Raw genomic sequence first — 13,256 nt, forward strand, 5'->3', positions numbered from 1 at the left:
ACTATGCCTCCTATCCATAACACTAATGGTGTTACTATTTTCTTATTAGTTCCTCTCCAAAAGTTTAACGCCGTTTTAGATAATGATTCATCAGTATAGGATCCTTTCGTTGACCCCGCGTTGCGTATACGCATTCTTCTCGCGCGTATTCTTACTTTTGATGCTCAACCCCGATCCTTGCTTCTAAAGTTAATCTTCTAGCCCCTAATCTAACTGGCATATGTCTGACAAAAATGGATCCGGGCTACGAAGCCTGGGTCTAGGTGGAGTCTTCAAATCTTTGACCAACTCTTTGAAACCTGCTTCGGGGAGAGTACCCGTGGTGATTAATGCCAAGGTCGTTGGAGGTGCATCTGATTTGCAAAAGCTCTTGAACCAACTCCAGCATAACGCACTCCCTCTACGAGTTTCGGCTGCTATGGAGATTACGAAATCTCTAAGAATATACTCTGTGTCATCTATTCCCGAAATATGGTATCTCGCCAGAGATCTATGTGACCTGAGACTCGCATCTTCCGTGCGGGAGGTGGCTATAACCTTGATGATTCAATGCATCAAGCATGACTCTCCCGAAGCCAGCAGCAGAATCATGTACTTTAGAGATATTTTAACGTTTTGCAAGATCACTGAAACAAACTTAGATCCTGAGTTCAATTTGTTTTTCGAGGCATTGAGGTTGTTAACAGATGACGGGAGAGATATACATGATTTCTGCATCTACAGTCACGATCTGAATTGGTTCAAGCTCATAACAAAATCCTTTGTTTCAATGAAGTACTTGTGTGATCTGAAGAGGACACAGAATGTCAGTCTTGACATCATTTTGAGTTTCGCTCAGTATCTATGCAACTGTTTCAAATTTAACTTCTCGATTCTTGACGAGACCTTTACCGCGTTCATATTACAAGGTGTCTTTCACATCGCATCAAGTTCAGAAGAGCCATCTTTAAAGTTTGCCTTGTGTGAACTTGTACGCACAATTGCCATCTTTGCATTCATTCCTGCCGATACCTATACGACGGTAGTCTTCTTTCTATGCTCGATGGCTCCAAGAAGTCTGAAGCTACTCAGCATTTCCTGGGAAGCCATGTCAAAATTGTTCTATGTATCTCCTTTATATGCCTTGGATGCTACAATGAGCATTTTCCACGCCCCGGAATTAGCTAGGTTCAGAGGGAGTGATATGAGCCTTGCTGATTTGAAAGGCGTGCCTGGGTATGAGTATATGTTGACAGCATTGGGTGCGCTTTCTATGTTGGAGAATATGCTTTTGTTAAATGTCTTCAATGAAGATGTGGAGTCATTTGATATACAGTACGAGTCTCTCTATCAAGGCCTCGTGAACTGTTTACAATTGAACATAACAATTCTCAATACCGGGGCACTCAGAATTTTTGACCATATGTTTTCAATCTCCGAAGAAGAAGAGGACGAAGAAAAGATGCATCTTGAACAACGATTCTCTATTCTTTTTCCATTCTACACTTGGTACGCATCGTCGAATTCAATATTTCTGCTTTTGCTAAAATTGCGTGTGAACTGCTCACAAGACGAGATCTATTGGACAGCAATATGCTGCTCGATTGAAGAAAGAATGGTTTCGACAAACCTCAGCGTTCCGCTGGATCAGTTGGTTGAGCTTTATATGCTATACCCGCATCTCCTCACTGAATCATTGATTGATTTCGTCTTAAAGTTTCACAAGGATAATGGCACATGTGTCACATCAAGCACGGCTTGGGAGAAGAGCTGCAAACAGATATTGTCGGCGTTTTATTTTGGAAAACAACAAGCAAAGCATCCCCCCAATGTCCGAATAAATGTTTTGAGATTTTTGAAAGAAGAGTACAATAAGTCCATGATCCTTTTAAGTGACGATTCCATGGGTTTGGAATTCGTTCTACTCATCCTCCGACAGTCTTTGATAGGTGAAGACGAGAGCGTGCTTCATTTTTTCATACACACTGTGCTTTATGATTTTCTTCTCACATGTGGTTTCCCCTCCTTCAAAACTGTATTGAAAGCTCTCATGGCATTTTTTGATGGGTTCAATGACTTGGAAACTAGTAAAATTGATACTATTTTGGACTCAACTGGTCATTTTGGGAGCATCAAGAACCAAAAATCAATTGAAAGTTCTGCAAAGGTAAATGCTGGAAATAATTTACCGATTCAAAAAATTGCAGAATGTATTGCGCAGCTTCTTATTGAATTGCTTCCTACTGATTCTTTCAAAACTAATGAAGCCTATGACTGCTTAATTATCTTACTTCATTGCACAATTAAGAAAAATGTACACAAGACACTGCTTGTTATAATCCGGGTTCTCATTCGTCTACGCGCAACTTCGGAAGGATTTCTCTACTTTGGCGAGCCCAAAGACATGAACGGACTTGCAACAACTTTCAAAAGAAACACTTTAGATGAGACATATACTGAAAATCTCCAACAATTGTGGCATTTTCCTGAGAACATGGAATATTTGCCCCGGAAATTCTTTAATCAGCCGAACGAACATGTGTTAAGTCATGTTGAAGAAAGAGGAGTTGCTCTGATGCACCCCGATGCTGTCTTTCTAGATCTTTCTAAGTGGCTTGATTTGGTGACTTTAATTCTTGGAAAAATTATTCATTGGGAGATATACTCTTTCATAATGGCTCATCTCTGTTCGCAGCTCTTTAACTTGTCTCTTTTCTGGCATCTTGAAAACCATGTTTTGGCTATACAAGAGATTATTTGCGAGCAAATTACACTAATTTTTCCCCCGGATCTTTCGTTCCCACTACCTGGAAGTGATTTAAACAAGTCGGATTTGCAAATTGCTCTGGTGAGAACACTCTCCTCTTTGTTGGGATATCACAATCTTTTTCAAAAACAACATGAAGAAAACATGGTCAAATCTTTGTTATTTGGTTTGGGCTCATGGCAAAAGTCAGCCGTTCCTTGTATTCATATATTGACAATCTGCTGTTACGAAATCCTGGAGACTTTGAAGAAATACTTGATACCTATTTTGACAAAGTTGCAAACCGGAGTAACAAGCGTATATGCGAGCTCCTCGGCTCTCGAGTTTTTGATGGCATTAATACATGTTCCATCTTTAACTTCCAACTTTACAACCGATGAATTCCGCCAGGTCTTCGCAATTTGTTTCAGGTATATTGAACACTCACTTGATACCAAAAAGAGAGGTTTCGAAGAGAAGGAAGATATTCAAAGAGAACGATACTTAACCCACGGGGTCGATGCCGAGGTGAACGTCAGAGCATCTACACATACCATAGAGTTGACGCCGCTTTTCTACCAATACTTATTAGTCGTGTCATATGCAGTGATAACGAGATGGTTTCTACTAGTCAACTTAGCAGAAAGATCCCTGATAAGCTCTTTTATCGTGAGGAACATAATATCCTGCAGCGGAGCAAAAGATATTGATCACCTTGATGATATGACTGTTGCATATCTAGATGCAATAACCCGTTTCACTTACAGTAACATACCCCTCAAAATCGTGACCAAAACGAACTTGCCTTTTCGTGGATCCATGTGCAGATGGATTCTTGGGCACGCTATTGTGGAAATTAATACCGACGTGAACAACGGAAACTCCATTATAGTTTTGAGACGGCCTTGTGGCCTATCAGCTTTTGACTTGAGCTTAAATCCCAATATGATTTCAAAGAACATGAGAGTGCAACCTGGAGAGGCATTAATGTTGCGCAGCCACTTGTTGTTGCAATTATTCAAACCATTGGATCAAGGAAATGTTTCTAAGCCCATAGCTTTGTTGGATGACGCTTTTACAGAACGAGCAATCAATGCGTTTGACCGCATTCCGGTGGTGTCCCACCATAAAGCTGGTATAATATATATTGGACCAGGACAAAATGAGGAAACCGAGATACTTGCCAATACGTGTGGATCTTTGGAATATAATCAGTTCTTGGAAGGGCTCGGAGAGTTGATAAGGCTAAGGACCAGTGAGTCTATATACGTTGGTGGATTAGACAAGGAAAGTGGAACAGATGGAGAATATGCATATTTTTGGAGTGATGAACTAACTCATCTAATCTACCACACTACCACGTTGATGCCCAATTTGACTAGTGACAAATTTTTTGCAATGAAGAAGAGACACATCGGAAACAATCACGTCAACGTGTTCTTTGATGAATCGGGCCTTCCATTCAATTTTAATGTGATCAAATCTCAGTTCAACTTTCTCAACATCGTTATTACTCCTCATACTGTGGGCCAAAGTCACGATATGCGCAGGCGCCGCTTTTACAAAGTGATAACTTACAGACGAAATGGAGTTCCCGGGATCTTTTCTACCACGCATTTTAAACTAATTTCGTTGGAGCAGTTGCCGCATTTGGTGAGAAACCTCGTCATCATGAGTAATCGATTTTCGGAAGTTTGGCACAATCTGGTGAACGGTACGTACACAACGAATTGGCAATTGAGAGTTAAACAACTCAACACCTTGCGTGAGAAAACTCTTGAAACTCACAAACAAATACTAGAGGAGCAGAGTGCCACTGCTCAGGCGAACATTTCCAGTAACACAGCTTTATCTTTCTTGGAACAGCTCCAGCCGCACCGCGCGAATGAAAAAGAGAAGATGCAAGATGCCAATGAATACGCCAGTGGGGCCAGTGGCGAAAAGGATTTATACTCTCTCTTAGAATTCAATTCTTACACATAATTTGCTCCGAAATGAGAAAAAAAATAAAGAAATAGAAAAAACGTCTTTGGTCTTGAATTCATAGCGGGATCTCCATGTTCCGATTGCCGGGGAGTATAGCCCGATGCCGCAAAGGGATGAGTGAGAAGGGAAATAGGGGCAGCACCCCCCTTTGTGGGAGGCGAATGATTTGCACAGAGTCCGGGAGCATAAACCCGAGGGCAGTCTCGAATCAATCGGGATTGTTTATATTCCTATTGTGCAGGCGGATGGCTTTGCGCGGAGAATCTGCGCAAATAACTTGCGAAATGAAACGTGACGCAATTAAATCCGCGCCTCCACGGGGCTGCTATCGTAAACGGCCGTCCACAATGAAACAGCTCTTGCCTGTGTGTAGCATGTATATTTGCCACCAAAAAGCAATACTTCGCATGTCTCCAATACTTGCCTGCGGAAAAACTCTTTTGAGATGACTCCGTGTTCGTTTGGCAACCGCGCCGCCCTTATCTCAATTAATCTGAGGAGCGAATGTACCTATTGCACCAGGCATGCAAAGCACGAGCAATTTCGCACGTTGGACCAACAACTGCCAAACCAACTTCAACAATTAATGAGCAGAGCAACCATGAGACAAGAAGAAAAAGAAAAAGGTGGTGAAGGCCACTCCCCGCCCGCTTTAAGTTTTCCGACTGCTCCTTGGCACAAACCTAACTGAGAAGTAGATACGGTCTTTTCATCTCAAGCCTATATATAGGTGGGATTCGATTCCGGTATAGACCCCAATTGTCAGCAGCGCCTTTCGCAATCCCATCGGCCTTTGTCGCCACCGCTCCAATATTAAATTGAGCAGAGCCGCGCTTGGCTTCAAAGGAAAAACGTTTTCTAAATAACCACTCTACTACCATGTCGACCATGTCTGCACCGGAATGGCAGAAGTTGACTTTTGCGGCTCTTCAGTCCGTTAAAATGACTCTTACGAGGCAGTCCGAGGCACTCAAAAATCTTGCTAACCACTATGTTGAGAACATCGACACGCAACTCGACATGATCAACAGTATCAGCCTTTTGTACGATGCCCATAGCAGGGGAGGAAAAATCGTGTGCTGTGGGATTGGAAAGTCGTACAAAATTGCAACCAAAACAGTGGCCACGCTCAAGTCTTTGACGATAAATGCCGACGAGTTGCACCCAGCAGAGGCGCTTCACGGTGACCTCGGGCTACTTCGTGAAAACGACTGCATAATTTTTTTCACAGCCAGCGGGAACACACCGGAACTCTTACAGCTCCTCCCGCACATCTCTCCAAATATTCCTATTGTTTTGCTCACGTGTTCCAAGGAGTCGAAGTTGGCCTCGCATCCACAAATCACAAGCCTCCTATATGCCGAGTTGCCCGAACACCTCAAGGAAACCGTCATCCACGGCCTTCCGGCGCCAACAGTGTCGGCAACATTGTCCCTTGTTCTAGCTGACGCTGTGTCTCTTGCCCTCGGAGAAATGGTGGAGGTTGATCACATGAAAAGAAAAAAGACTTTCTCAATGAAACACCCGGGTGGTTCAATTGGTTCGGACCTCAGCCACTTAAATGACAATTTCAACCGGGGGCATTCTTTGACATCGTCCCAGTCAGACATGCCTCACCACGGAAGCTACTCTTCGTTGTTGTCTTTAGACCAACTTCGTGAATGTTTTCGCACAACCTCCATTGCTTCATCTGATCCAGAATCTGTCTCGGAGGAGCCACAAGCAGTGAAGCCTGACTCAAGCTTTACATCCGCCCTAATGAATGCGGGTAAAGACGCTTGTTACAGAACCACGAGGTCGGAGTTTTTGAGCTGGTCAGAGTTGGATCTACTCAAGAATCTGACTCTCTATGATTATGTCATGTTCGAGTCCGAGCTGAAGGTTCTAGCCACGGACACTGAAAAGGTGCGTTTGATGTACAAGGATGTTTCTGGTCTGCCTGTCGGTTTTACGGGTATGAATGATTTTCTTACAATCTTTCGTGAAGTTGAGATAGATGTGGCTTCTGTGTAAACGATACTACTTACGATTATGAAAATTTCAGTTCTAGAGAGACACCTCTTTTTATTTTTGGGCACATCAGACGCCTATGGTTAGATTATTTGAATTAAACATATATACAAGTTTTGAATTTCTTACAGGCTGGTAGCCACCGAGTCATTGGCCTGCTTCATCTAGGCGCGATCGGATTCGACTAAGGCAGTCTCGGCAACGGCTATCATCTTCTCCACGGAGGCCAAATGCTTGCCATAATTATTTTTCATCGAGAGCTGTTGCAAATACTGTCTCAATTTCATGACCAATTTCCTTTTCTCTTGGCTCTTTGGATCAAACCCCTCAACGAGCTTTTGAATCACATAGTTGGCATATTGATCTTTCATCATCATGGCCAATGGTGATTCATCATCCACGGTTTCCATGTCAAGCTCTTCGTTTCCAAGCATGACTTCATCGAGAATACGTTGTCTCTGCATTAAGGACCCGTGTTTTATACATTTCTCAATCACGTTCGAAGCAAACTTATGTTTCGAAAAGTTGACGACAGAACCAAGCACAACTTGAAGAATCTCCTCCTGATCTTCCGGCGCACCATGTTCAAGTATATGTTGTATCACATAATTTCCATACTGATCTTGAATCAAATAAAAGATGTACTTCTTGAGTTCCGCGAGAATGAATTGCTGGTCTTCAGTATTCGAAAATTCTAATAAGCGCTGAATTACCCTACAGCCGTAAGGATGGGTTGCCAAGTGATAAATATGATCCCGCAAACTATCAAGTATGAATCTGACGAATTCAAATGGAATTTTTTCAATGGACTTCTGGATGACATGATTGCCGTTCTGATCTTTTGCGCACACAAGGATATAGCTCTTCAATTCGTTCACGATAGTGATCTGACCTTCAAGCGGAACAAATTCTAGGGCTCTTTGAACGACACGGCACCCATACATCTGCAAAGAGAGCTCGTAGACATTACTGATCATGCTTTCCAACAAAATTTGCTTATGGGTATCCGAACCGTGTTCAAAAAACTTCTGGATAACGTAGTTCCCGAAGACATCAGTCATTAACTCATATGAAATATCGCGAATTTCGTTAAATGCAATTTCTTTTTCTTCGTCGGAAGCAGATGGTAATTTTTGTTGGATGAAACGAGAGCCATGTTGATCCTTGGTGAATTCAACGACATGGCCATAGATATCTTTCAAAAAATATTCCTTGCCTTTGGAGTTGGAACGAACCTCCTCCAAGAGCGGCGAGCGATAGATGTGGTGGGCAGACTTGCCGCCACCGTTCCCCCTGCCGGATTTCCCCTTCTTTCCTTGAGAATTAGAAGACGTATTTTGATTATTTGTGTGATTCCCGGAAGACGGAGCCGCAGTTGACTTTTTGCTCTTGTTTGAATGCTTAATGTCCGGGGAGTTTTGGGGGCTTCGTTCGACAGCAGCCATCGAAACAGGGGGCACAGGACCCGGAGAGGGTACAGGCCCGTAGATCGAATACGGATTGAAAGGCTGAAACATGAAGCCTGGACCACCAGGGTGGAATCCTCGGTTCATCAATCCTATTCCTGGAAATCCCACGGGGACCTGCTTCTCTGCCTCGTTGGGAGAGTTAGGCTTGTTTTCAGAGCCATTTTCGGACGTTTGGGTCCGCTCCTCGTTGGTGGGCACGGACTCCATGGGCGGAATTGGGGGCATGTATGGCATCATTCCATACATGCCTCCATCCATGAATGGCACACCGTTCATCACAAAAGGAGGTGGGCTAGGCGCAGGGAAAAATGGGCCTCCCCGAGGGAACGCTGCCTGTGGGTGCGCAGGTGCACCGTCGAGGAAATAATTAAAATTTTGATGAGGCGTGAAAGAGGTTGCCGTCGCAGGGTTCCAGAAATTCGGATGCTTGTTCTGCAGCTTATCACCGCCTGGTCCTGAATGCACATTTGGGTCTGTGCCGGTTGACAAGGCGGCGGTGGCTTGGATCGGCGAGTTGTTATTGTAGTTGTCGATTTTCTCGCTGATTGACTGGTGTCTAGAGGAGCGGGCCGGCATGTTCAAATTCTCGTTCAAAGAGCTGTGCGGGGACATGTTGAACGCTTTCGCCGCAGTCAGCTCGCTGTTGAAACTGGTGCGCCGGGGCGCCTCGTGCGTGCTGTCGAGGGCCAAAGAGCCCAAAGAGTTTGAGAGTTCGATCTCCTTTGTGGCATCTGCGATTGACGCAAACTTACTCAAGAAACTGTCTTGCGGAGGGTGTCTGTTGGCGATCCCGCCGCTGATGGAAGCAGTACCAAGAGGAAATGCTTGCGTTGCCTTCGCGGGTCTTGGGGCCGCAAGTGAGTGTGGCCCTCCTGTACTAGCGGCGTATGACACCTGGGCGATACTGGACTTGAAATCAAATAAGTTCCCCTCAAATTCGCCACTGTCCGTGAACGAAAAGCTGCGCTGGTCTCCACGGGCAGAGCCGAGCAAATCTGACATGGGCGTGTCAACCAGTTCAAGAACAGACCGATAGTTGTTTTCCGTATTAGGGCTGGGTGGTTTGGAGTTGTTGGACCAGATTGTCTCGGAAGGCATTTTTTTATGTACAAGTATGGGGTGAGACTGGTGGGCTGGAGAAATCAGTGGCGACTATGTGATAGCGCTACAGAAGTGGATTACTTTCTCGATACTCTGTGATAAATAGGATTTGTTTCGAGCAGGACTAGTTCCACGGTTTGTTCAATATTGACTGTCGCTCAGAACAGTCTGTTAAAAACAAAAAGCGAATGGTGCGAACTGCCGGGGTGAATGAGGCCCGGGTACCAAAATCTCACTTGTTAGGCGTAATAAAGACGCCGCAAATAACAACCTTTTCGGATGGCCTTAATGTATAGCAGACAAAGACAGCAGAACCTGAGACCCGATGCTTTGAATATCAACGTATTTGGAAGCGGATCCTGACTTACAAAAAGACCGTGAGTAACCAGACATTAGTCACGACTTTAGCCAGAACAAGGTAAAAAAAAGGCGAGTCTGTGCAGGCTGGTATGTCTGACCAGCTCGCAGCCGAGTTTTATGAGACATGGCAGAACCACAGATCAAAACTGATGATGGGCAAAAAGGATTTTTTTTGAATAGTGAGGGCCACTTTGAATTAAGACCTGTAACTTTCATACTTTTTTTTGGCTTGGTTTCACGCCATGTTATAATTAGGGTTTGCGACATTGAAACGATTGTAAATTTCGTTAACGTAACAACAGATTAGGGTATTTGGGGGAAGTTGCAACAGCAGCTCACTCAAGAAACTCTATTCTACTCTGGTTTTTGACGATAGTGAAAAGGCATAATTCTTCAGGCTGCTTTAGAAGCATCAAGAGCTATTCTAGAATTTATCGTAACCAACAAGGGTGGGAACAAAGCACAAGCGGTGATTCAAAATGGACTCGCCGAGATTGGAAAAATGATTGCCTATGTGAGCTTCTTTTTTATTCACCACAAAAGCTTTTTTTTTTTCAGAAACGACCAAGCAAACAGATTACTTGGAGCCTTGATCCTACTCAATGTCGTGTGCATTCATTCATGTCAAAATCAGTTGGTATTTGCAGACTGCGCTTCCGCGCTCGAGCTCCCCGCATGGGATGGCATACATAATTTCAGTCCTCCTATATTGTACTTCCTCCATTCCAATTTTCATCATGTCTCGTAGCCCCCGCATAGCTTCGGACAGGCTCCTCAATTTGTTATATAAAAAAACAGTTCCGGAGGCTAAGCCTAGAATACCAGCAGTGAAACGAGTACTCTATGACGACGAATTCCCTTCAGACCCATCGCAATCCGTCCTTGATGGGCTAATGAAATATCAGTGGAGGCGAAAGCCAATGACTGATGCCATAGATAAAGTGTGCACGACAGTTCCCGGGATCAGTAAATCGAACGTGCTACGCTTGGGCTGCAAGAATGCGTTTGTTGGAAAGGCCGACTTGGTGAACTTGTTTCCGATTGTTGCAGAGCGTGAATATCTTCTAGATAAACCCCTTGAAAATGGACTAAACTTCCACTTCATTAAAGCAAGAAATCCAATTTCCTTGCTGTTTCTTGCTGCATACTACCTCGTGTTTCCAAACTTCAATCAAGCTTGTGTATACTATTTGGAAACGCTAGGAAAGCAGATCAACGGTCTTGACTTGGACTTACAATTCCTGGCTCTCACCAGCAACGAGTTAAAACGAATGGCGTCACCTGTTCTTGAAAACCCAAGGCCAATAGAAAACTTCATGTACCGGTCAGAGAATTACGGCAGCACACCCATTACTGATATTTTCTCAAGCTCTCCGATTCAGTTAAAGACCGTCGAGCACCTAGTCGAATGTCTGAAGGATCGGTCCCTGTTTGTTCACCAGGAGATAGACCCGCTTTTCACTATTCTTGGAACGTTTCTGGGTCAAAGCTTTAGACAGCGACTGGTTATTGTGCGCAACATGCCTCTAGGAGTGACTGGCCCAGCCATTGAAAGCTTGTTATGGGATTACGAGTTTGAAAATGAAGACAACCCACAAGCTTCTATCACCAATTTATACTCGGACGCATCGGCGCAAATCACGATAGCCTTATTGAAATTCAAAGATCAGAGAAATGCAAAGCGTTTTGTCAGAAACTACCATGGTCGGAAGTGGAACAAAGTGACGACCCGGAAAGAAAAATCTTTCTACGAACCCATTCTTTGCGAAATAGCCGATTAAATATAAACAGATTATGATCAAGTGAAGCTCTATCTCCCAATGATTCAAAACATCCCATAAAAAAATGATCATTCGGTCAACTCATAGCTTTTCCAGCTTGAACGCACAATTTTATATTGGGGATTAGGATGAGAAGAACTTGTATCAAGTGAAGCCGAGTCCCGTGAGCGCGAGCTATCTTTCAGATCTTCGACAATCACATACTTCTCCCAGATCTTCTTTTTCTTCCAGATGACAATTATAGTGTCATTTCCAGACCAGCCCAAAATTGCTGAGTCATCTCTTGTATCGGTATCAAAGTCCACATGATACTGACTCGTGTTCACAGAGCAAAACGACCAGGTTGACTGAAAATAGTCAAGAAGGGGGAGTGGCAATCGCAATCGGTTCAACATGTGTTGACGGTTGGCCGGGACATCCCTCAGAAGGTTCCTATCTTGAGAATAATCAGCCAAAGGCAGTGCAAGGGGCGATGCAATATTGAACACATGCAAGGTATTTTTGTCAGAAAAAACAGCTAGGCTAGAATCATTAGAAGAGAACCTCATTGAGGTTATAACAGCTCTATCTAGTCCTCTTCGGAACTCATAAACGAGGGCTGTAGTTTGAGTTGAATGGACTCGAATGATTGTCCCGGACTCACTTGCAGACGCTACTAATGTACCTGTGCGATTCAAGGCAATAAAGCGAATTTTGGATTTGTGGGCTTTCACAATGCTCACTAACTTCTTTTCCTGCCCCTCTGGAGAGACATCAACAAGCTGTATCTGACCAGCAGCACGTCCGGGAAATGCAAGAATCTGACACTTCGAGCATTCCTTGGAGGAGGTACTATAGTCGCGTCCAGAAAGCGAAGAGTGGGAGGACCCCAAGCGGCTGGGCAGTGCTGCTGAGAGTATTGAGAGGTCGGCTAGACCATGTTCATTTTCTATTGTTTCATAAGTTGCGATCTTTTGGGGCAGCGCAGAAAATCCATATACAATGACCTGATTCAAAAGAACAACAATGATTCTGATTCTTGATAACAACACATTCAAAACCGGGCTCATAAAGCTTAAGGTCAAACTAGGTCTTTGCTTGATGTCGTCCCATACAATCACCTTGTTGTTTGGAAATTTGGGGGTTCTCCCACCTCCCACCATTGCCAAGTAGTTGGTTCTATGTAGCATTGACACTAACCCAATCCCTGTGCCTGCTCCATTTGAAGGCGAAAACTTTCGGCAAACACGAAGATCAATTGGATTTGTATTGTACACTAAAAACCCTCCTTCATGGGCAATGGAAAAACATCCTTGGTCTTGATTAAAGGACACATGTAGCACTTTCATCTTAGGAGGACCACGCAGATTCCCCGAGCCCGTAATCATCTCTGGATGCCTTTGAAAGATATGTGTCAATTCAACCTCAATTTACTGTCTGAGATTTTTAGATTCCAAGGATGCCAATGTTTGCCGTTTAGAAAATAGAGGCACCGTGTCTTGAGTGCTATTTCTATTGCAGCCTTCGTGTCCAGTATGATTGAAATGAAGATGGGGCCCGGAAGAGCAAGTCAGGCTGACCAACAGAGATGGGTTTATTCAATGAAGAATAGAGCTGCAGTCCTGGTTTTTACTTAAAAGGAAAGAATTGAGGAAGAGAACGTATAGTGGAAGATGGAGGGGTGGGGAAACACGGGTAATGTGCCTGCGCCAACCTGATGCGCGATATGCGCCGCACAAACATTCTTTGATAATCGACTGACTCACATTCATCCAAATTGAATTCCCAGTTCTTCGGCAGGAATGGGTAATTTCCCGATTTTCGACAGTCTTTTTTCTTGTGCAT

The 13,256-nt window shown here is 44.0% G+C and overlaps 5 protein-coding genes across 5 annotated transcripts; 3 read left to right on the top strand and 2 right to left on the bottom strand.

The window, feature by feature from the left end:
• Window positions 1–3: 3 nt before the first annotated feature.
• Window positions 4–5,149, top strand: TSC2 (Tsc2p). Its single transcript, XM_018853788.1, has one exon. The coding sequence runs from the start codon at window positions 221–223 to the stop codon at window positions 4,706–4,708; it is 4,488 nt and encodes a 1,495-aa protein (XP_018713897.1). The 5' UTR covers window positions 4–220; the 3' UTR covers window positions 4,709–5,149.
• A 450-nt stretch (window positions 5,150–5,599) lies between these two features.
• On the top strand, window positions 5,600–6,724 carry METBIDRAFT_34930 (uncharacterized protein; the record flags this gene model as incomplete). The annotated part of the gene is made up of 1 exon (XM_018856540.1): window positions 5,600–6,724. One exon carries the CDS (start codon window positions 5,600–5,602, stop codon window positions 6,722–6,724), a length of 1,125 nt encoding a protein of 374 aa, XP_018713898.1.
• A 37-nt stretch (window positions 6,725–6,761) lies between these two features.
• Window positions 6,762–9,681, bottom strand: PUF3 (mRNA-binding protein). The gene has a single exon (XM_018855505.1). It carries the CDS (start codon window positions 9,286–9,288, stop codon window positions 6,886–6,888), a length of 2,403 nt encoding a protein of 800 aa, XP_018713899.1. The 5' UTR covers window positions 9,289–9,681; the 3' UTR covers window positions 6,762–6,885.
• A 707-nt stretch (window positions 9,682–10,388) lies between these two features.
• METBIDRAFT_34970 (uncharacterized protein) lies at window positions 10,389–11,432 on the top strand (the record flags this gene model as incomplete). Its single annotated transcript, XM_018856550.1, has 1 exon — window positions 10,389–11,432. The coding sequence occupies one exon, from the start codon at window positions 10,389–10,391 to the stop codon at window positions 11,430–11,432; it is 1,044 nt and encodes a 347-aa protein (XP_018713900.1).
• Window positions 11,433–11,500: 68 nt separating this feature from the next.
• METBIDRAFT_37551 (uncharacterized protein) lies at window positions 11,501–12,760 on the bottom strand (the record flags this gene model as incomplete). Its single annotated transcript, XM_018856886.1, has 2 exons — window positions 11,501–12,263; window positions 12,300–12,760. The coding sequence occupies 2 exons, from the start codon at window positions 12,758–12,760 to the stop codon at window positions 11,501–11,503; spliced, it is 1,224 nt and encodes a 407-aa protein (XP_018713901.1).
• Between the last annotated feature and the right edge of the window lie 496 nt (window positions 12,761–13,256).

This window comes from Metschnikowia bicuspidata (genome assembly GCF_001664035.1).
Source record: "Metschnikowia bicuspidata var. bicuspidata NRRL YB-4993 chromosome Unknown METBIscaffold_1, whole genome shotgun sequence".
Lineage (NCBI taxonomy): Eukaryota > Fungi > Ascomycota > Pichiomycetes > Serinales > Metschnikowiaceae > Metschnikowia > Metschnikowia bicuspidata.